The sequence below is a fragment of the Cyprinus carpio genome, chromosome B19 (assembly GCF_018340385.1).
Source record: "Cyprinus carpio isolate SPL01 chromosome B19, ASM1834038v1, whole genome shotgun sequence".
Lineage (NCBI taxonomy): Eukaryota > Metazoa > Chordata > Actinopteri > Cypriniformes > Cyprinidae > Cyprinus > Cyprinus carpio.
The window spans coordinates 26,915,627-26,941,292 of NC_056615.1; the positions used below are offsets into that span (position 1 = coordinate 26,915,627).

At 32.4% G+C, this 25,666-nt stretch overlaps 1 protein-coding gene across 1 annotated transcript in view; it reads left to right on the forward strand.

Annotated features, from left to right (window-relative positions):
* The first annotated feature begins 11,166 nt into the window (after positions 1-11,166).
* Positions 11,167-25,666, forward strand: part of LOC109058366 (integrin beta-8-like) — a 28,026-nt gene continuing 13,526 nt past the window's right edge. The window contains exons 1-7 of the mRNA XM_042745324.1: positions 11,167-11,742; positions 15,521-15,606; positions 17,339-17,510; positions 18,396-18,642; positions 20,170-20,335; positions 23,858-24,016; positions 25,376-25,471. Of these exons, the coding sequence (XP_042601258.1) occupies positions 11,649-11,742; positions 15,521-15,606; positions 17,339-17,510; positions 18,396-18,642; positions 20,170-20,335; positions 23,858-24,016; positions 25,376-25,471 (1,020 nt within the window). The 5' untranslated portion in view covers positions 11,167-11,648. The remainder of the gene's footprint in view (positions 11,743-15,520; positions 15,607-17,338; positions 17,511-18,395; positions 18,643-20,169; positions 20,336-23,857; positions 24,017-25,375; positions 25,472-25,666) is intronic.

Consider the following 25,666-nt stretch of genomic DNA (forward strand, 5'->3'; position numbering starts at 1 on the left):
CATACTCAGAATTGGTGCTCTGCATTTAACCCCTCCAAGTGCACACACACAGCAGTGAGAAGTGAACACACACCCGGAGCAGTGGGCAGCTATATATCCGGCACCGGGGAGCAACTGGGGGTTTCAGTGCCTTGCTCAAGGGCACTTCAGCCATGGGTAGTGGAGGGTGAAGAGAGCGCTGTTCATTCACTCCCCCACCACCTACAACTCCTGCCAGCACTGAGACTCGAACCTGCAACCTTCTGGTTACAAGTCCAAATCTCTAACCATTAGGCCACAGCTGCCCCCTATAAATTTTTGGCAGAGTCACTCCAATTTTATCCCCACTTCTTCATTTTACAGTGATCTGACTGGGATCAAACCAGCAACCTCTGAACCCTGAGGCAGAGCTCATACTCATGAGCCACAGATCACTTGAAAGACAGACAGACAGACAGACAGATAGACAGACAGACAGACAGACAGACAGACAGACAGACAGACAGACAGACAGACAGACAGACAGACAGATAGAAAATGAAATGTTTTCACCACATGATGGCACTCACAACACTCTTAATTACAGTTTTTTCAACTGCTTACACACAAAACCTTTACTTGTGACACTTTACATTGACTATGTAATGTCATTAGCGTTAAAGTTCATGAACTGCCAGGAGTTTGCAGTCGTCTCATTGCTGAGTGAAGCTGTGAATCCCCTTTCCATGCATGTGTCATAGTGAAAGACCTCTAGTGGTCAGTGTTCTGTACGCACCACTGCTCGCTCTCAAACATTCACAGGTGTCCGGGAAATCAGGAATCATTAAAGGTGCTGTCAGGGATCGACTCCTATTGAGGAAAGTCCCTCAGATTCCTGCGTGTGCCTGCTGGCACAATAACCACAGAAATCCCCACAATAAAACATGAGGAGATTAGAGAGCTTACACAGTAATGAAAAACCAAAACATTTGTTTCTTCCTCAGAACGTCAGGAAGATCAAAGAGGATCTGAAGAAAGACATTTCCAGAACCCCTCTAGCAGGGAATGTTCACTGTAATGTTTTTTAAAAGTCTTCTGATTGTTAGGACTAAACATTCACATGGGGCGTTATTATAACTTTATTAATAGTGTATGTACTTTCTCATAACATAGAAAGAAAGCCTTCTTATAACAACATTCTCAGAATGTCCCCATGATGGTAACTGTACTTGATGAACATTCTCATAATTTTGAGAGAAAAGAGTTTTTAGAATTTTTAACATAAATGTTTAAATATTGTTTTAGTGAATATAAAGTTAGTAGAACATTTTAGGAAACTTTAAATTACATTCTAATCACAAGAAAAAAAAATTATATATATATACATATATATATGTATGTATGTATTGGTTATATATATTAATGTATGTATTGGTGAGAAGTACGTTTAAGAAAGGTTTTATATATATATACATATATATATGTATGTATGTATTGGTGAGAAGTACGTTTAAGAAAGGTTTTTGTACTGGACATTTGAACATTTGATATTAAAAATAAATGTTTAAATAATGGTGAAAAAAAAGTTAGAACTTTGGGGAAAAAACCTTTTAGGATCCTTTAAATAATGCTCTAATCATGAAAATAAACACAAAAATAAACATTTAAAAAATGTATTTTGGTGAAAACAAAGTCAGTAGAATGTTGTAAAAAAAACATTTTAGGAACCTTAAATACCATTCTAATCACGACATTTTAATATTTTGGAAAGTTGAAGGTTTGTTTTGTAAGAAGCAATAGATAAGGTCTGTGACACGCAGACAGATCCAGCAGGAAGTTCTGGAATAGTAATGCTTTTACCTTGGGTGTGTTCCTCACAGAAATCAATATTTATATCTGTCTTCTGACCACAGGCTCTGTAATCCTACACCAGCAGAACATCATCCGCCTCACTGTGGTGACTGTGAATTCCCAGTTTTTGATTTAAAGCCACTGGTTTCCTAAGAAATAGGTACATTACAGCAGTCCCAGCTATAGGCCCACACATCTAGTTTTATGTTTTGCTTCAGAGGTCAACAGGGGAATATTTAGAAAATTCACTACCTATAATACAATGTTGCAATGCATATAATATACTGTATATGATTCCAGATAGCTTTTTCTGTAAACAAAACTCATCTCACAGAGGCTTGGTATGAACTCATCAACTATATTTAAAGGAGCGGTGTGTCATTTCTGCATCATTAGTGGGCACAGCAACTGGAATAGCAAAATTACCTTGACTTCTGAAGAAAATGTGAGAGGTGCTCATTCAGTTTGAACTTACTGCCATCAGGAAATTATATATTCTGTGAAACTCTTGATCTTTTCTTCAAGTCTATGGGATGAGAAAGAAATCCCAAAAGTTTGGGGTTGGCAAGATTTTTAATGTTTTGAAAGAAGTCTCTTCTGCTCAACAAGGCTGCATTTATTTGATCAAAAACACAATAAAATCTGTACGATTGTGGAATATTATTACAATTTAGAATAACTGTTTTCTATGTAAATATATATAAATATATAAATGATATATAAATGTAATTTATTCCTGTGATTCGCAGCTGAATTTTCAGCATCATTACTCCAGTCTTCAGTGTCACATGATCTTTAGAAATCATTCTAATATGCTGATTGTCTGCTCAAGAAATATTTATTATTATTATCAGTGTTTAAAAACACTTGTGCTGCTAAATATTTTTATGGAAACAGTGACATATTTTATTTTTCAGGATTCACAGATGAATAGAAAGTTCACAAGAACAGCATTTATTTGAAATAGAAATCTTTTGTGGCATTATACATTTCTTGACTGTCACCTTCGATCAGTTTAATGCATCCTTGCTGAATAAAAGTATGTCTTTAAAAAAAAAAAAAAAAAAAGGCAAATTGACCCCAAATTTACCAACAGCACAGTGACCGATGACAAATGTGTTTGATTCACAACACAAGTATCTCATTATTTAGCATTCCCATCACATCTGTACTCTCAAAATTACTTTGGGTTTGCAAAAACAAGCAATCCACAACTTAACTTCTTCACCCAGCCAAGACAGTCATCTTAAGTCATCATACAGTCGGATAGAAACCATTGAAAGTCATGCAGACTGGCCTTACATGGCTCTTATTGATTATAAACAATCATAAATGACAAAAAAATATCATGTGTATTGTGTCTTAGCGCGTTTTGTACTCTCAGCCATTCTGGTAAGGAAAAAAACAAACCTAAATGTCACTGATTCTTCATTATGGCTCAGCATTATTTGCCTCAGACATCTGTTTAATTAGTTGAGGGGAATTTCTTTCAGTGAAAACCTACGCGTCTGACTCAGTTCATCTTCTCATTCACTTGTTGTTCTTCAGTCTGAGGACTCAACCTGCTCCTCAGCACCGTCACACCTCTCTGCGGTTCATCAGATCATATGCCATACAAGGTAACATCAGCAGAAAAGCCTTCGCTCTGAACCTGAACCCATTATTTTTTGCGTCACAGTGTGGCGAGCGTGTTCCTATGATGATGTAATCGCAGTGATTCCACAAAATGTAGCGCGGTTGACTACTCAGCCCACGCTGCTGATGTGACGGTATGCAGTCGTGAAGACCATAAACATGAACTCCAGTGGGAGCGGAAGGACTTGGTTTGTGTCATTCTCTCAGACGTGGTCAGGTCCATTGTGTGGTTAAACCTCTGTGAAAACATGCTAGAGCTCTGCCACAAAACACTTCTGCAATGGATAAAGTGCAGGGACTTTTCTGTGACACTAGATTATAGCATGACATAGACACTGAGAATATGAAAAACAACCTACAGATGTATCTTAAAAATATCTTTAAATATTATCTTAACATAGTTCATGTGTTGTGACGTTTGAGATTTATATATACAGTAAAAAAAAAAAAACCACTGTATTTTTTTATGTATTCTATTTGTCATGTCTGGGCCTTATTTCACCCCAAAATCAAATAATTTATATTAATTTTGTATTATATTTAGGAATTTTTAAAGCCTATAAATTTTTTTATTAGTTTTTTGCTTTGTTTTGCATTGTCACATTATTTTCTCACCAAGTGTTCTTGCCATAATGTTAAAAAAAAACAGTATTGAAACAACAATAATGATATTTTGTTTGTATATTATGCAAATGTAAGTAAAAAAAAAAAAAAAAAAAAACACTGGAGATTTTAAACAAAATCAAAAATTTTAATAAAATATTCTTATATTTTATTCTATTTGCATTGTCCAGGTCTTATTTCACACTAAAATCAAATCAGAGTTTATATTAATATTATATTTGTTTTATTTATTTTGCATTGTGACATGATTTTGTCAATAATTTTTCTTAATAATACATTATTTGAATAATATCATTCTCGTTACTGTATTGCAAAAAACAATAATGATATATTGTTTGTATAGGATTTAAAGTATTTTCTGTGCAATACAGTATAACAATTAAAAGTGTACATTGAAAAAAAAAGTAAAATCTTCAGATGCACACAAAAAGAAAAAATATCTGTAGATATATACAAAATGTTTTGTCAGGGCAGTACGTTTGCATAATTTAACCCTAAAATAATTGCATAATTCAAAACACCTGCGCAAAAATCAATACAGAAAACAACTTACACGCTAGGTTTTTACAGACTTTTCTTAGAGTGCGTTTATAAGAACATGCATGGGACAAGGAAGTGCTTAATTGGCATGAAAATAACATTATAGTGCAATAACATGTTATTTACATTTATGCATTTAGCAGAAGATTTTATCAAAAATGACTTACAGTGCATTCAGGCTATACATTGTTTTTTTTTAAAGTATGTGTGTTTCCTGGGAACTGAACCCACAACCTTTTGCTCTGCTAACGCAATGCTCTACCACTGAACCACAGGAACCATGTTATGTATACTTTATATAGGATTTATTTTCTCAATGCAAAATATAATTTCATTTGGCTTTGAGGTGAAATGTGACATTTGTTGCTCTGAGTCTATATGCATACTTGTTTAAACCATGTGACGATGCTTTAATCAATCACTAATGAAGAATCGGTGTGTGGGTGTTTCCATTTTCAGATCTATAAATACGTTGGGGTTTAGTTGGTTTCACTGCATGATAAACACAGAAGCATCTTAGGGGAATTCAGTACATCTTCCCCTTTCTAAAGGTAAAGTGGAAAGGTTGTGATAACATTTAAAATGATGATGCAAACTTGATCTTAAGGCCACATGAAGGAAAGTAAAATGTCGCAAAGATTCCTCTAGATTTACTGATGATTCGTTTTCTTTGTGGTGTGCTGCTAATGTACATGTGCATATAATGCAACCAAGTGTATTTATATAAATATTAAGTTAATAGTAATTAATAAAATTTGCAATATTTAGAATTTGCTAATAAATGTCTGGTGCAATGTTTAATATGAAAATAAACACAGTTTGGTTATATTTATAAAAATGTTCATGTTAAACATCACAACAGACATTTATCACATTTATTACTCAGTTTAAGAAAATAAACGTAATTTTGTTATATTAGATGTGTATTTTATCAGATAAAAAACACATCTAATTCAATCAAATTACGTTTATTTTCATATTAAACATCATAGCAGACCAGGATTATTATAATCAACTAAAATTCAAATGAAAACCTTAAAAAAATGTTACTGAACTTGAAATAAAATAAAATAAAATATAAAAAGCTTTTTATTTCAGCTAGTTGCCAAGCCAACATTTCTCATTTTAATTTCATTTGATGTACTAAAACAACTACATTGAAATTGTAAAAAAAAAAAAAAAAAAAAAAGAAATGTTACTTTAAATAAAATAAATGTTAACTAAAATACAATATAAAAAGCAACATTTCTCATTTTACTTTAACTTAACTTAATATACTAAAACAATTAAAATGAAATAAAAATGAATAAAAACTATATAGACATATTTAAAGTGGAAAAAATAAAAATAAGAACTGAATCAAAATTTTAATAAAAACTATAATAGTATCTCAGTTATACTAAAATAACACTTCAGCATTCACTCAATTTAGCCATTTTAATGTCAATTTATATTAAATAAATTAATATCTTAATATTTACTTTATATTAACTTAATAGGAATGGAACTGAAAACTAAAACATCCTAACAAATGTTTAGCAACTCACTAAAAACCAGTAGAATCAGGGATTTTTCTGAATGTTTTTGCTTAGAAAGCACTTAAGTGATGTGCAAAATTGCGATAAGCCTCTAGTGATGGCTGGTGCTTTTTAGCAAGTGTTTATGCCGTTAACCTGCAGCAGTTTCCCTTTGACCTGTGAACCCTGATTGATGAGTCCAGGAGCCGGTTAATGAATTAGAGCCGTGACCTCTGATGAATCCACCATGTGAGGTATGGCAGCCTGAGTTAGACTGACCTTTGACCTTTATGTAGAACATTCTTTAGTTGTTCCAAAACTTAGTGTGTGAGCTCAAATAAGCATAAAAATACTCAAATATTAAGTAAAATAGACTATTTTTTAATTAGATTGAACCATTTTAGTGATAGTTTCCCATATAAATGAAGAAGTACATTTAAAATTGAGCGTTCTAAATTCAAATTTTAAATTCTAAATCCTTTTGCATTTTAAAATTGAGAGTCAGTTGAAGTCAAATGGAGAGTTCTAAATTCGAAATTTAAATTCTAAATCCTTTTGTGTTGTAAAAATCAAAAGCATTCGAAAATGCTTTAGAATTCCAAAATCTTGATAGTTGCTATGACGCCTTAAAATGGTGTCTAGGTAGGCTGCTCACCAGGTTTTGGAATGGAGCGTGTGTGCACAGATTTACTGAAATCATCATGCCAAAGAGTGTTTTACAGCACGCAAAGCAAGTCAAATATTGAAGTTGTCACTGGCCTTTTAAGGCTTTAACCAAAGCATGTCACAGCAGAGAAAATAGCCGTGATGCTATCCAGAGAGAACCGTTTGTTTGGGAGTTTTGAAAAAAAACCCCGTTGGGTCAGCGGGTAGCCCTAGCGGAGAGACCCATGGTCCAAGCAGGGGAATGTGATATATTGTGGCAGGAAGATTAAACCAGACTAGCATGGCCTCAAGCCCAACCGACCAGCAAGAAAAACAACAGCCTGAGAAGAACATACGATGGGGGAGGATGAGAAACATGCAGAAATCTTACAGTCACCCTGAATACACGGCCTGCCAGTCTTCATTATTTCTACAGACCACATTTTAGGGTAATAAAAGACACGAAAACTAAAAAAAAGAACAAGTATTGGAAGTATAAATGTCATGAATTGAAGTAGCTTCATTTAAAAGAGTCGTTCACCCAATAATGAATATTCAGTTAGTTATTTACCTTTATGTTATTTTTAACCTCTGTGAGACTTAATTTTGAAGAAAATGTACAATTTTATTCAGCAATTAAGCAGATATTAAGCAGCACAACTGTTTTAAACACTGATAATAATCAGAAATGTTTGTTGAGCAGCAAATCAGCATATTAGAATGATTTCTGAAGATCATGTGAGTAATGATGAGTAATGATGCTGAAAATACAGATTTGATCAATAAATGTCATCTTAACAGATATTCACATAGAGAACAGTTACTTTAATTTATAATAATATTTCACAGTATTACTGTTTTTACTGTACTCATGATCAAATAAATGCAGCTTTGGTGAGCAGATAAGACTTTTTTTCAAAAACGTTTAAAAAAAGCTTACTGACCTCAAACTTTTAATTCTATTATATAAATATAAAATTATATTATAGAAATTATATTTTATTCAATATATATAAGCTGAATTTATTTGAGTAATAAATATAAGTACATGAGTACAGTAAAAACAGGAATATTTACATTAAACATTTAAAAAAGCTTACTGACCCCAAACTTTTAATTATTATATAAATAATATATAAATATAAAATTATATTTTATTATATATATATATATTATATATATATACTTTTTTTTTAATATATATATATATATATATACTTTTTTTTTCTTCAGATTATGGGACAACATGTGGGCAAGTAATGACCAGATTTTTTTTTTTCTGTGATATACCAGTTATGAAAAACATATATGACTGTTACCATATATATCTGCCGCGTCTGAGAAAAGTTTAGCACAAAGCCTAATTAACTTGAAGTGTCACTTATTCTAAGTAAGTCACAGAAACAACGACAACTGTTGTCTTATCGTCAGTCTCATGACCTACATTACAGCATAATGACAGTGAAGTCAGATCACAGTGATTTACCGTCTTTCACTTTCTCTCTTGCTCCTCTGTTCCTCACAGTTCGTCTCTGTGACAGCCACAACGTCCCTCCGCCGGGACGCGTCCCAATCTGCTTCCACTGAGCGGTTATCTGGAGAATAGGAGACACCATTGTCCTTCTCCTCCACCCATGGTGAAACACTCATTTTGGTCTGGAGAGATGGGCTGTTATTTGCTGTCCTGGTTTTTCACAGTCTGTTGTGTAGAAGTGAAATAAACAGTTGTGCCTGGGCTCAGTAAATGTCTCAAAATGAAATCTGATCTGTTTGTTAAAGGAAAACATGAATACCTTTAACTGCATTCTTACTGACACATCTAATTGGAAACGTATTGCATCTAATGCAATGCTGCATGCTTTTGGAGAGACTTCAGTAACAGCCTTTTTCTTAAAGCTATAGTACACTAACGAAAAATCATCATTTACCTGTACACCATTCCAAAACGATTTGTCTTTCTTCCACAAAAAAATACAAAAAAATGAATAAGGACATTAAACTCCAACAGGGACTAAATGCACCACAAAAGTGATCCATGCATACTTGTGGACATGCACTTGAACTTTATCAAAAGAATTCTGAATAACAAATGTTTTACAGTTTCCATAAAAAAAATATGAAGCAGCACAGCTGTTTTCAACACTGATAATAATCAAAAATGTTTATGGAGCAGCAAATCAGCGTATTAAAATGATTTCTGAAGGATCATGTGACACTGAAGACTGGAGTAATGATTATAACATATTCAAATAGAAAACATTTATATTAAATTGTAATAATATTCCATAATATTGCTGTTTTTCATTTTTGGTCAAATACATACAGCCTTGGTGAGCAGAAGACACTTTTTTTTTTCTTTTTTTTTTTTAAGTTCAGCAGCTCCAGTCCCCATTCACTTTCACTGTATGACAAGGAGCATCATAAACTTTAGACTAAACATCTCGTATTTGGAAGAAATCATGTCAGACGAGTTTGGAATATCATGGGCGTGAGGAGATGACGGAATGTTGATTTCCGAGTGAACCATTCCTTACTTTAGTATGGAAGAGTGGGAATTCTCTAATCTCAAAAACTGCCTGCGGAACTTACAATTAAATTACATATTTCAAATCACCAACAAAATCTGAAAATACTGCCCCATAAATGTTGTTCCTGCTCGCATAGCGTTAAAAAGCTTATTTCTAACGGCAGATGCAGTCACGCAATGACTTTACCAATCAGCAGTTGGCTGTTTTATTCAGAAGGCGGGACTATTCCGTTGCAGGTTCTCCCATTCATAAGTGGAGTTAACCGTATTTGTATACCTATAGTCTTTGGCAATTTATTTCACTACTTTCAAAACTGTTTTATGGGGTTTTTGTTTTTTTTTGTCAGCTGAACAGTCCGTTTGTTGTAAAACTACAGTACAAACGCGCTGTACTTCAGTCCCTCACTGTAGAGCCCTGCGTGGGACTGTTTCTTAATCCTGCTCCCGCAAGCATTATAATATTGTATTGTATGATTTCCATGCATCAGGGAGCTGCTATCAATATGCAGGTTGTTTAAATCCTTTTTAATCTGAACTCACTGTTCACTTTCACTTTCGATTTTGCGATCACAGGTACTCTGTGTAAAGGGAGCACATTTTATGAGGTAAGAAATTTGTCAGTGAGCTCAGGATCTGTTGAGCAGCAAATAAAACTACGTAAAACCCTTGTCAGACCAAGAAAATTACCCCAAATGTTGTCCCAACTAGTCAAACACAGTTGTCTGAACAAAGAATTTCATATTGTTGAAATGTTAAGGCTTTGTGAGTTCCCAGCATGCATTGCGGCATGAATAAATAATGCAGTTACTGTTACAGCATTATTGTTTTGCTCTTTGCTGACTTCATTTAATTTGTTGTTGCTGTTGTTGTTGTTTTAGCAATATTCTTAGTTATTTGTTGTACTGTGATGTAAAGAGTTCATCTTTTTAACATTTGTTGATTGCCACCTTTCTTGAGGTTTGTGTGTCTAGTTTTGAGGACTAGAGTATGTTCTATCACTTATATCCATTTCCTGGATATCTTAGACTTGTAAGCTGTTTTACAAACAAAAATAATGTTGTCTCCATATTAAGATATCCATTAAGGTTTGTCATTTGTAAACAAACATCAATTGATAATGTGGTGATTTTTTACACATTCTTTTTTTCTCTCTTAGGAAACAGAAAAAGATAAATGACCTCAATGACAGTATTTGTTGTCTCAGAATAAGACAATCAGCAACAAATTGACTTTGGCTGAACAAAAAATAAATAAATAGAATTACAGAATAAGACAATCAGCATTGCATGAACAAACAAATTTACTTTGGCTGAACAAACTATCCTTGCTGAGAAGAACTAAATAACTATTGTTGAGAGAACTCAAAAGACTTGCTGCATCAAGTTGCCTTATTTATTTTTTTAATTTTCTCAACTATTTATGTTTTACAGTGCGTCCCGAGTTCGAATCCCGACAAGCGAACCTTTCTTTTCTAAATAGTCAAAAACAAATCTTTAAAAAATAAATAAATAGTTTTTTAAAGAACTTAAATATGGCGCTACTTTATATATATATATATATAGTTTTTTTTTTTTTTTTTTTTTTTTTTTTTCACAAGAATTTAAATATGGCGCTACTTTCCTTGACTGGGGTGAATTAACTGCTAGTTTTTATCTCACAATTCTGATTTTTCTCGTAATTGCGAGAAAAATTATACGTCGTAATTCTCTTAACTGCGAGAAAAAAAAAGTCGTAATTTTGGGGTGTAAACTCAGAAACACTAGGGGAAAAGTCAGAAAGCCATGTACTCGTCATTGTTTAAATTCCACGCTGACGCAGAGACGTTCAATAAAGCCCTGTCAAGAGTTTTCCTCAACAACCTCTCATTCTCAAAAGGGGAAAAGCGGGAGGAACAGTAAAATTCCTGCTCCTCCTCTGTACAGTACCACAACGCTGCCTGAGTGACTCAGTTCACACAAAGGTGGGCGTTCATCAGCTCCACTTTCAAAATCACTGCAATGAGCAACACTGAATGTAGTTTCTTACGTCGCCGAGCACCTTTAAGGGATGACGTGCGGACGGTGACCTTTGCGCGACGGGACGAGAAGACCGCGGATGCCAGACGCGGCGCGTCACCTGCGTGTCCGATGCGTAAAAGCGCGCAATGACAACAAAACGCGCACACTGTTCCGCCGGGCTTCATCTGAATCTGGAAATTAGGATTAGGAGGTTATTGGGTGAAGCGATTCGCCCTCCTTTGTTCCCGCAGACGAGTGGCTGACGCGTTCCCGGGGGATTTTCAGTCGCGGTTCAAACGCTGGACACACACATACACACACGCACACACACGCACACGCTCTCTCTATGCTGCTATGACTTCCTGCATGCGTCTGTACTGTGATCTGATTGCTCTTCGTATGCTGCTGCTCATCTCGGTGCTGCTCGTGTTTGTGAGGTCCGATTCGGGTGAGTTTGGCTGTCGATTGTAACCCTTTCACTGTGCGTTTCATTGTTTGTGTCTTGTCATGCTGCAGCCGGACGCATCTTGAGATCGCGAGCTCGTGGGAATGAATGGGAATGTCAGTCAGTGTTTACACAGAGGGCAAGTTATCACGCGCTTTATAGCTTAATAAAACAAGGTTCTGAGTCGAAACTGTTATGTCGGCATCATAATGGATAGCTTGTTTGGTGACAAGTGAACACTTCAAACCACAATAGTAGGATGTACAATAGAGCAGGAGTCAGAAGGAATGGTTTAACTTCCAAAAAACAGTTATTTTTTATCATATTTGTCTAGTTTATTTAACAGTTCCCTTTCATGGCTTTGATATTGTTTTCACTTCACTTTTCCCAGTTACTGAAAACATTTAATAGCCTATAATACATTTTAAATACATATAGCCTATGTGACCCTGGACCACAAAACCAGTCACAAGGTAAATCATCCAAAAGCTGAATAACTAATCTTTCCGTTGATGTATGGTTTGTTAGGATCTGACAATATTTGGCTGAGATGCAACTATTTGAAATCTGGAATGTGAGTTTGCAAAAAAAAAAAATCAAAATATTGAGAAAATCACCTTTAAAGTTGTCCAAATGAAGTTCTTAGCAATGCATAAAACTAAACAAAAAATATGTTTTGTTATATTTACGGTAGGAAATTTACTAAATATCTATTTGGAACATGATCTCAATATCCTAATGATTTTTGGCATAAAATAAAAATCAATAATTTTGACCCAAACAATGTATTTTTGGCTATTGCTTCAAATATATCTGTGCAACTTATGACTGGTTTTGTGCTCCAGTCTCACATATGTTGACAACAAAATGTTTGTGTTAGATTGTAGGCTGTTTCGTAGAATTCAAACAGGATTTGTATTGTCAGTGTCAGTAACCCACAGGTTCCTATTGTGACAACTTGCCCCATACTGTATAGTGGCACAAGAGGAGCTGGTTGATTAGCTGGTTTCCCAACTAAGACCAGGCTGACCAGCTAAAGAAGTATTCAAACCCCATCTAAAGCCAGATGCGTAAACCAGCTAGAACCAGACCAGCTAAAACCAGCCAAAAAACAGTAATTTTTTCAGAAATGTTAAGTTTATTTATCAGCAGGGTTGGGCAAAGATACATCAAAATGTATTTTAAAATAAAATCCCAAATACCTTAATTTTAAGTGTATCAAAATAATTACAAAATACAGCAGCTACACCATGTATCAACATAAACGACTGTATTTTTGTATTTTAAAAATGGAGCATGAAATTTCTTCGCAGACCTTCCATCAATTGCTCTATTTGATCAATCCTTTCACCATTACACTGACTCAGTTGATGAAGTAAACAATGTTTGATAGCAACAGCTTTTCTCTGCCCGAGTCATGCAATAAATCTGACATATGCAACCAGTTAACAGATCAGATATTCACATATCCCTGTGATCTACCAGATGAAGTTTAGTTTTAAAGTAACCAACAATTTAATGTTTAACAGTTTGTGAATGACTCATAATTATATCCTAATTTAGTTACTTGGTGTTTGGTAAGGAAGGGCCTACTTTGCATCAGCAACACTGACTCACTGACAAACAATGATGGCAAACTGAGCAAAGTGATGGCACCTGAATTCATAGCAACAAGTTTCTAACTAATTAATCATTTGAATGTTAATCATAAATATTATAATACATTATGTGTCTGGTATGCAATGGTATGCAAAATCATGATCCTACTAAACAGCTACTTCAATTAGGGTACAATGTTCAGCAATCAAACATTTATTTATCAATCATTGAACACCTATTTGGAAGTTGAAAACAAACATTTTAGCTTTTCAACAATTATTAAATGATCAATATTTTTTGTTTTTAAGTGTAGCTAGAAACATAATCAGAAAGTAGCAACAGAACTTGTCAAGGAGTATTAACCCAACTCCAACCACTGAATCTATTGAGAGCCATAGAAGTATAGAGGACACATACACATTAAAAGTGTAATAAGAACATATACGTCAACTGTGTGCATCAACTGTGTGGTGCACACTGCTAAGGCACTGGCTCTAAACCTCTAAGGTTGTGGGTTCGAATCCAGTGAGGTTAATGTTAGGAAAGTCATGGCCTAGTGGTTAGAGAGTTTGACTTCTAACCCTAAGGTTGTGGGTTTGAGTCTCGGGCCGGCAATACCACGAACCTTGAGCAAACCTCCAACTGCTCCCTGGGTGCCGCAGCATAAATGATACCCACTGCTCCGGGTGTGTGTTCATGGTGTGTGTGTGTGCACTTTGGATGGGTTAAATACAGAGCACAAATTCTGATTATGGGTCACCATACTTGGCTGTATGTCACGTCACTTTTTTTTTCACTTATACTTATAATCCAAAAGAGAATACTACAGAGCAGGTATTCCAAAACATTTGAAACGTTCTAACAGAAACAGTCAAACTTATGTGTGTGAGAGAGTAAGTTTGTGTGTGTGTGTGTGTGTGTGTGTGTGTGTGTGTGTGTGTGTGTGTGTGTGTGTGTGTGTGTGTGTGTGTGTGTATGAGGGAGTGTATTAAATGAGTGTGTGTAGCCTGTGGACTAAATTGCACAGGTCTCTTTAGCTACTGATGCCTTTAAGCAGAACAAGTTTCTCAGAGCGGCTCACAGTAAATGCTGCTGCTCCACGCGAGTTTACCATTACACCAATATCATAGCATTAAAATGTAATGTTGAACAACACTGAAATGCTGTATTATTATTTTTTTTCGTGTACAACTGACGAACTTAACATATGCTGAAAGTAGCAAGCTAACGTTAATTGTGGGGCTGCTGCTCGGTATAACGGTTTTCAAGAACATTATGTAAATTGGTAAGCTATTTAGCTTAGGCTACTAAAACGAACACCAAAACTTAAGATGAACTGTTAAAAATTATAGCAATTTATGCAAAAAAAATAATAATAATTGATGGAAAGTTGGCAGCCTGCAAGTTTCTTACCTTGCCACCTTCTGATCTCAACCAGTTTGGGCACACTAGCCTATTGAGTAGGCACCAATCAGAGGCTGCATTTTTATGATGTCACCATGTAGACTTCTTACAAAGTTCAAAATCATACAAAAATCACAAAAATCATAATAGTCATTTATTCCCTTGAAATTGTAATTGCGATTATTAATCACGATTATCACAATTTACATTGATGTTTATACCATTGTTTGATGCAACTGCATGCCGAAAACTGAAGACACTCTAACTGTAAAAACTTTAGTGCTTTTCTATAGAATTAAGCCTCAAATGTCAACTATACATCGTATTGGTTTCTTCTTTAAATTATAAAAAAGTAAAAATATGAATGGTATTAAAATTTTATACTAAAAATAAAATTAAAATAATGGGAAAAACCCTTAAGATAACATGTAGAAAGAAAAATACACATCTTAAGCTTAGAAAATAACGTAAGTGGACTCTGAACGATTAATTGCCACTTTGAATGATTACGTAATTGTGACATCCATAATTGTAATCGCGATTAGAAATTCTATTAATTGTGCAGCCCTAATTAATATCTACTGTTTTATCTAGATGTTTATTTTTGCTTCTCGCAATTAATATTCTAATTGACGTTGACATTCAGTGCCATGATTTGTTCATCTTTCTGAGACTGTTTTTTTCCAAACAGAGCGCTGTTCTGTGTTTAACACAAAGGACCGCTGAGGATCTGAACGCTCACTCATTCATGTGTAAATGTCTCTGTCTCTGTGTTCAGCGGATAGCCGATGCTTGTCATCCCTCATCTCCACATGTGAAGACTGTCTGAGACGTGGCCCTGAATGCGCGTGGTGCTCTCAGGAGGTAATGTGTGTGTTTTTTTTTTTTTTTTTTTTTTTCATGTTTGGTCTGTTAGTGATAAAGCACCATATCCCTTTTTTGAGTGTGTGTGTGCGAGCTGCTATTGTTGTATCTCGGCACACTGCTCGAGGTCTGAGTGTGTGAAGTGCTCATGTTTGGTCTATTAGTGATAAAGCACCAGAGCCCTAATCCCCAGAATGCACCAGTGATCGTGGGAACCCATAAAACAGAAATGCGGAAACATCTTTATGCCCTATTTACCCCTATACTAGTGCTCTGAAAGTATGTATTAGTCACTACAGTGTACATGTAAGTGACAGTTTTGTACCTTTTTAGTGTAGTGAGTGTAGTGAAGACAAATTGCAAATGAAATCTCTGTAATATCTCAGTTGTTTCTGATATACTAATGAGGTTCAACTATTACTGACTAATTTCTCAAACATCCTAGAGAAGCTGATTCTTCAATAAATGAAGAACAAATTCTGAACAGTTACAACTTGGTTTAACCCATTGTTGTTATTGTAAGCTAAAACAATAAAGAATTTAAATAAAGCTGGAAAAAAATAGACAGAAAATTAAAAATGAGAAAAAAAAGCTGCCTTGGCAACTAACTGAAATAAGTTTAAGTACTAAAATTATTAAAATAAAAATATATTAAAGCTAATTAGAATTGTAGCAAAAATGAAAAAAAAAATACTGAAAGCACATAAGAAAATTACGAAAACTTAAAATATAAAAAAATAAAAGCTAATTCAAAAAAATTTGATGAGCTATAGTGTATAGATTATACAACTAAAATGTATCTAAAACAAATCAAGCAAAACATAAATATTAAAAAAAAATGACCAAAACCAAAATGAAAATGTATTAAAGGTAATTAGAAGTGTAAAAAAAAAATGCTAAAAGTACATAACAAAATTATTAAACCTTAAAATATAGAAATATTTCAAAATTATTAATAAATAAAATAATAGTATTTAAATAATACTATAATGACACTGGTTTAACCAGGAAAATTATTTAAGAAATATTTTAGTGATTATATTAAACATATTCCTCACATCATAAATTAAAAGGCAGTCCTTCCAAAGATTAGTAAATCAAATACTGTAATGCTTGTTCATTAAAGTACGACTGTGGTTTAGTCAAGAAGTACTAAAATTATATCATTATGTATTAAATCAAATAAATGAAAGCTAAAAATATATATTTAACGTAATTAATGAAATTAAAATTAAAATAAAAACTGAAAAGATCAAATTAAAAGTTAAAAGCCAATTATAAATATTAATAAATACTGTAATAATAATAATATTTTTTCACATTATTAATCAAAAGATAGTCCTTCCAAAAATTAGTAAATCAAATATGTAAACACTTCTCTATTGAAGTCCCGTTATGGTTTGGTCAGGCCTCAGTCAGTCAGTTTATAGAGTTTTAACTTTCTCCATCACTGACGTGTTTATTTTCTTGGGACAAACAATCGATTTAAATGCTTTCTTTGTACAGAATGTCATGCATATTCCGGGGATTGTGGTTAAGATCATTAAGTGGCTGCTTGGCAAGTGCAATGCTTGGCCCCAGTCAGACTAATCCCTGAACGACATCTCAGCAACCATCTCTGAGCTAAAGAGCTTTCAATAATGCCAGCCTACACAACAGTCGCCTTGTTTCATGAAGAAACAGGCATTAGCAGTGACCCTTGGCCCGTCTGATGGTTTGTTTACTCTGACAGAGGTTTCTGGACGGGGCTCATGTAAGCCAGCGATGCGGATCTGTGTCTGACCTGCGAGTCCGGGGCTGTGAAGAGGCTTTTATCCAGAACCCGAATGTGAGGGTGGAAGTAAATGCCACTGTTGGCAGCTCACAGGTGTCACCGCGAGAGATTAACATCCACCTGCGACCAGGTAATGCCTGACCATTAAAGGCCAGGTGCACCTTAGCAACACCTTAGCAACTTATAACAACAAACCAAAACACTTAGAAGCCAAATAACAATGTTCCAACATAAATGCAGAACACCTTAGCAACACCTTGGTAACCCCCAATAACACTCTAGCAACCCAAAACACTTTAGAAACAACAACCAGAACCAAAACAGAACACCTTAGCAACCTCATAGCAACGACATGGCAACCACCTAGAACACCCTAGCAATGCCTTAACAACCAAAAACGCCCTCGAAACAACAACCCATCACTTTAGAAACCACATAAAGTGCCAACATAAATGCAGAACACGTTATCAGCCTCATAGAAATTCCATGGCAACCACCAAGAACACCCTAGCAACGCCTTAGCAACCCAAAAAACCTTAGAAACAACAACCCAGCACTTTAGAAACCACATAAAGTGTTAACATATATACAGAACACCTTAGCAACCTCATAGAAATTCCATGGCAACCACCAAGAACACCCTAGCAACGCCTTAGCAACCAAAAAAATCTTAAAAACTACATAACAAAGAGCTAACATAAATGTAGAACACCTTAGCAACCTCATAGAAATGCCATGACAACCACCTAGAACACCCTAGCAATGACTTAGCAACCTAAAACACCTTAGAAACCATATAACAATGTGTCAACATAAATGCAGAACACCTTAGCAACGCCATGGTAACCGACAAGAACACCCTAGCAACGCAACCCAAAGCACCTTAGAAAGTAAATAACACCATGTCAATATAAATGCAGAGCACCATAGCAGCGCCATGGCAACCAGCAGTAACTTTCTCATAAAATGTAACATAGCAAATGTAGCGTTGTGATGATGTCACTTCCTGTGTCAGGCGGCGAGGCGTCGTTCGTGGTGGAGGTGCAGCAGTTGGAGCGCTATCCTGTGGATCTGTACTATCTAGTGGACGTCTCGGCCTCCATGCAGGATAATCTGGACCGGCTGAAGACGGCGGGTCTGGCTCTGTCTCATCTGATGAAGGAACACTCCAGCGACTTCAGAGTGGGCTTCGGCTCGTTCGTGGATAAACCGCTGTCTCCTTACATTGACGTCCATCCCTCCAAACTCCTGAACCCCTGCAGGTGAACACACCCGACCCAAAACTGCAGCACAACAAGCCAAAGAATAAATGACAGCTTAATAATAATAATTCAGAGAAAACTATTCTCATAATGAGAAAATTGTGAAAAAAAATAATAATGATAGTTTAATAATAATAATAATAATAATAATAATAATAATAATAATAATAATAATAATATTTTTCATATTTGTATATTTAATATTTTTAATTTTAATATTATTATTTTACATAATTAAATAAGTTATTAAATAATAATACATTGATTTATTATTAATTTAATTACATTCATATTTTAAGTATTTTTAAAACTGTTTTAATAATTAATCATTACAATTATATTTAAATAATTACAAATAATTCAGTCATTTCACCTGACAGCAATTAAAAATAATTATAAACAACAACAATAACAACAACAAAAAATAAAAAAAAAAATAATAATTATTAAAATAATAATAAATGAATATTATTATTATTATTATTATTATTATTTTAACTACTAAATATTAAGTTTTTAAATAATAATAAATGAATAAATAATAAATAATAAATAATTTTTATTATTATTATTACTTAAAAATAATTATTGTAATTAAATTAATAATTTATCAATTTATTATTATTTAATAAATTAATATTTTAGGTATATATTCTCATAATGATATTTTTCAAATATAAATCAAATAATAATGATAATAATAATAATAATAATAATAATAATAATAATAATAATAGTAATTATTATTAAATAAATAAGTTATTAAATAATAATAAATTGATAAATTATTAATTTGATTACATTAATATTTAAGTATGTGTACAATTAATTTGAATCATGAATTATTATTATTATATTTAAATAATAATAAAAATAATAATTCAGTTATTTCTCCTGGCTTGAAATATGCAGTCAAAAAAAATGTTCTTAACAAATTATCTAAACAGTTACAGTATTTTTACAGCTCTACTCTCTTCATTTTTGACACATATGCATCTACTTTTTATTTTGGAAAGGGATTTTAGGAGAAACATGTGAGTTGATACTTGAGTTCTTTTGTAAACATTGTTTCTGTGTATCGCTGTGCACTTCATGCTTCTGAACTGAGATTGGCACAGAATCACACAGCTCAGTTTTTTGGAGGAGAACAAGATTATTTTGTCCACATTGTCCAGATTGTATCTCTTGTGCAGCCTTTTTTTCCCTGGAAACTCTTGACCTTAATTAAGAATTAAGAAAGTTTCAATTTGTTGTTTTAGGGTTTTTTTGTGCTTTTTTTTATAATTCTATATTTAATATTTTTCTTTTTCACTCTATTTTTATTGCAGTTTTACTGTAGCTCTAGTAATTTTAGTACTTCAACTTACTTCATTTCAAGTTAGTTCCCAAAGCGTTTTTCATCTAATCATGATGTTTTATTTCAGTGCTCAAGGTTTTAGTTTTAGCTCTAGAGCAGACTGAAATGAGAACATGTATAATGTTCAGAGAGACAGATGAGAGTCTGAGTTTTTTCTGTGTGTGTCTCAGTGATTATGAGGTGAACTGCAGGCCGGCTCACGGCTTCATCCACGTCCTCCCCATCACACCCAACATGACGGAGTTCACGAGGGTCATCAAGGAGCAGAGGATCTCTGGGAACATGGACACGCCGGAGGGAGGCTTCGACGCCATGCTGCAGGCCACTGTCTGCCAGGTAAACACACCTGAGCAACACACTGCTTTCAGAGAATCAGCACCACACTGATGAGGGATTGCTGCATTTCTGGCAGGTTTGGGTGGTTGCCGGGGTGTTGCCGTGTAGTTTCTGTGTGTTTTGTAGCATGTTGCAGTTTGGTGGGTTAAGGTTTACTGGGTGGTTTTTAGCATGTTTTTAGTAAGCTGTCGTGGGAGAATCATGATCTCTATTTAAGACAAAAAATATATAAAAATTTGTGATTCTCAATTTATCCAGAATAGTTCAGCTCTAGTTCTGGGTGGTTCCTTACATGCTCAAGTCAAAGCCGTTCACTATTATGAGTGATTATTTCAAATGTTATAGTTCGTTTATTTACTTGTTTATTTATTTATTAACTAGTATTTATCTTTTTTTAATAATAATTCAATTTTTTTGTTAGTGGTGATTGCTGGATTATTCCTTACTGGCTCGAGTCAAAAACGCTAGTATTCATTTTAGTAATATTATAGTTTTATTTATTTTTATAAGAGCATTTATTTGTTATTTATCATTTATTTTTATTATTATGACTTTATTTACTTTTTGCTATTTATTTATTTATTTATTTTTAGTATTTCTAGTAATTTATTGTGTTTGTTTATTTGGTTTTTATTATATATTTATTTATTATTATGTTTTTAATTTTTATAGTTTATTTAATTATTAGTGTTTGTTTAGTAATGACATTTCCATTTTTATTATTTATTTATTTATTTATTTATTGTTAATGGTGATTCCTGGATCATTCCTTACTGGCTCAAGTTAAATATGGTAGTATTCATTTTAGTAATATTCCAGTTATAATTATTTTTATATTAGTATTTATGTTTATTCATAATTTATTTTTAGTATTGTGACCTTATTTACTTTTTGGTATTTATTTATTCATTTTATATATATATATATATATATATATATATATATATATATATATATATATATATATATATATATATATATATATATATATATATATATATATATATATATATATATATATATATATATATATATATATATATAATTTATATATATATATATATATATATATATTTTTATTTTATTTTAGTATTATGACCTTTTATTTTATTTATGTATTTTTAGTATTTTCTGGTAATTTTGTGATGTATTTATTTATTTTTATTATATATTTACATTTAGTGTTTAGTATTAATTAATTAATTAATTAATTAATTAATAAAAATTTTTATAATATATTTGCTAGTGGTGATTGCTAGGTTGTCTTTCATTTAATTCATTTTTTTTTTATTTATATATTTATTAGTGCTGTCAAACTGTATTAATAAAAGTTTTTGTTTACATAATATAACATAAAACATTCTATAATTATTATTAAAATAAATACACACACATAAACACAAAATAATACAAAAAAAATTTTGAAAATATTTACGTCTATATTTATATAATTTATATTATAAATAAATATATTTAATATATAAACAATATATTTATTTTTTGTTTTTAAATATATACATGCATGTGTGTATATTTATATATACATAATAATTATACACAGAACAAACGCATATTTTATGTAAAAATTTATTTTGGATGCGATTAATCGTTTGACAGCACTAATATTTATTGTAAATAGTGATTGCTAGGTGTCCTTATTATTTATTTCTTTATTTATTCTTCTTGTTAATGGTGGTTGGTTGATGTTTTAGTACTGGCTTAAATCACCCTTAAATATTTCATGAATGATTTAATAATAATATAGTGATATAATTAAATATATATAATATATTTTTTCTTCAACCAAGCAAAATTATAAATCAGCAAGGTCTGATTTGAAGAATGATTAAAGTCTGAGGCCCAAACAGCGCAAGGTGATTTACATGACACTCGCAAGCCTGCTCTGACAGCACTAATGATTCAAGCAGCCGCTCGTCAAATATGGTCCTGGGAAAGATTCATCTAAACCTGGTCCGTTAGCGTGTCTCCTGTGTCATCAGCACATATTTCTGCTGAAGAGTCACAGCGCGCTCATCAAGCTCAAAGCCGCATCTCCAGCATCTCCATCTCGTCACTGCTCAGAGCAGCCCTGCAGCACCAGCAAAGCCTCTTTATGGGATCCGGACGCTGTTTCCCGTGAATGATAAGCGAATGCTTTCTGAGCCGTGGGCCTGACAGGTTTTGTGACCTTGACTGAGTTTCACTCTTCGTAATGTGCCTCCGCGAGTCGGAAAGAGAAACAGAGCTCCAGACGCTCGGCTCTCAGGCTCCTGTCGTCACACATGACTTTCACAGATGCTTTGCTGTTGTAGCTTTAAAAGGTAGTTCCTGTTGGCATCTTGTCGGGGTTTTTTAGTCAAACATTACTCATTACTCCTGGCAGCTAAAAAACGGTTTGCGTTCAATTAGTAACACAGGCTCAGGTCAGAAGAGTCCACACACAATCTCTAATGAGTGAAATTATGAAATTGTATTGATTTTTCTATGCTATGATATTATATTTTTAGGATGAATTATTATTGTAACAATTGTTAGTGTTGTTAGTATTCATTTATTTATGTTTTATTATCTGACAAGCAAAGTTATACATCAGTTAAGCACTTTTTTCCTTAAGACATGATTTAAGGAATGATTAATTCAATCGTTGCTCATCCTGGCAGATAAACACTCAACTATTGCACTTTGTCTTGTATTAGTAACACAGACTCTTGTAGTTTGTTTATTTATTTGTTTTGTTGTATTTATTTGTTTATTTTTAGTATTTCATTTATTTTTAGTTATTTCTACAAACAAATAATTTCCATTATTTATTTTTCGTTGTCCAGTTAATTCATGCATTTATTTTTGTAATCATTTTTTTTTTTTTTTTTTTACATTTAGGATTTTTTTGCATGTTATATTTTTATGTAATTTGTTTGGTTTTGTTTGTTTGTGTATTTTGTTTTATTTTTATTTTGTTTTATTTTTGGTATTTATTATATTTTTTACTGTTTATTTATATTTTTTTAATAAATTGATTTGTTTGTTTAATGTTTTTTTTTTCTTTTTTGTATTATATTTTATTTATTATTTGTGGGTTTTTTCATCTGTCAAGCATAGAGCCTATTATAATATTATGGTTTATTTATTTTCAGTTTGAGCTTTTTTTTTTATGCTGTTAATCGGTTTTTGTATTTTTATTATTTCAATATTTATTTTTTATGTTCCTTTTTATTTTTTGTTTTTATTTACTTGTTTTTTTTTGTATTTATTTATTTATTTATTTTGCAGGCTTTATTATCTGTCAAGGAAAATTGTAATTCAGAATAGTAACAGCAATCTTTTTCTCCAAACATGATTTAGGGAATGATCAATCCAAGCATTGCTCATCCTGGCATCTGAACGCTGGAGCAGTGCAGTTTGTCTTGTATTAATAACACATGACAGATGTACAGTATGCTGTATAACTCCTCCGACTGCTGAGTAAACTTCATGCTAAACACACACTCATGCAGGTTTGTAAAGCTTGATTCATCTCTGCAGAAAGACATCGGCTGGCGTCCCGAAGCGAAGCATCTGCTGCTGGTTATGACAGACCAGCCGTCTCATCTGGCTCTGGACAGTAAACTGTCTGGCATCGTGGTTCCTCACGACGGCCGCTGCCATCTAGAGGATAACATCTACTCTCAAACCACTACTATGGTACGATTAAACAAACCAAAGCACTACACGCACCAAACACCAGACGTAACTCTGTGAACTAGTTCGGTTTTGCCTGCGATGTGTCCTGATCCAATTCAGTCTTTCTTTTCTACAAAAACTTTCTTTAATATACCATGATGCTGAACAGCATTGTTTTATTATTTATTGTTTACATATTATACAAGTATTTATTAATATTTTAATTGGCTTTTATTTTTATATTTTCGTGGTTTATTTAAGTTTGTTTTAATTATTTTATGTACTTTTGTCATTTCAATCTTTTTTTTATTTTCATATTATTTATATATATGTGTGTGTATAATATTATTTATTTTATTTATAATATTAGAATATTCTATGCGGCTTTAATTTATTTTTAATTTATTACTTAATTCTTTAATTTTACTTCTTTTAGTTAGCTACCAAGTCAGTGTTTTTTAAGTTACATTTTTTTTCATCTAATGTTTAATATTAACATTAAAATGTTAGTATTATTTATGTGCTTGTATAGAATTAATGTTTAATTAATATGGATAATTATAATAATAATTAATCTTTTGAATTAGTTTTTATTTTAAATTTTCACTGTTTTAGTCATTGTGTTATGTGCTTTGTCCTTTTTATTACTTTTTATATTTCTACTTAACTTTTATTTTTATTTCAGTTAAGTCATTTTATTAATTCAACTTAAACTAAATTCAATTTATATATATATATATATATTTAATATAAATAATTTAGTATTAATTATACACATAATATTTGGAATTAGATTTCACTTTAATATTTTCAGTTTTCATTTTAGTTAAAGTTTTAGTAATTTTATGTGTTGTATTAATTGTATCAGTTTTTTTATTTAGGTTAATTATTTTAATATTTAAATTTCAGTTTAGTCAGTTTCATTTATTTTAGTCATTCAGCTTAAACTTATGAATATATTTATATTTAGATTTAATTCATTTTATTTCAGTTTTAGTCATTTTGATACTTAAACTTATTGAGATTGAAGACATGAGATTTAAGTTTAAATATTATTTTAGCTTTATTTCAATTAATGAACAATTTTTGTAGTTTTAGTTTACGTTAATTCAGCAGCTGCATTGTTATTATTGCAGATACCACAGTATGCACATGATTCTACAAGGTACTTCAAAGAATAGCATGGTATTACTACAGTAGCATGTCTGAAAAACATGTTTTGTTTTTTGTTGTTATATACTATGATAATGAATAATCATCATAAATAGTACTTTAAATAAAAAACATGGTGCAACTGCTAGTACAATGCAAAAAAAATGTTCAAAAACATGGTCACATTCTTTTGTACATGTTTGTATAAACGTTGTTGTTGTTGTTTAGGAACACCCAACAATCGCTCAACTGGCCGAGAAGCTTGTGGAGAACAACGTTTACTCCATCTTTGCAGTGGACCAGCTGCAATATCGGTGGTATGAGGTAATTTCTCTCCCGCACTATGAGTTTGGGTGTTTCCTGCAGAAATCAGTCCATTTTATTTTATTTTATTTTATTTTATTTTATTTTATTTTATTTTATTTTATTTTATTTTATTTTATTTTATTTTATTTTATTTTATTTTATTTTATTTTACAAACTCAAAATGTTAAAAGTATTTATGTACAACTTTAAATG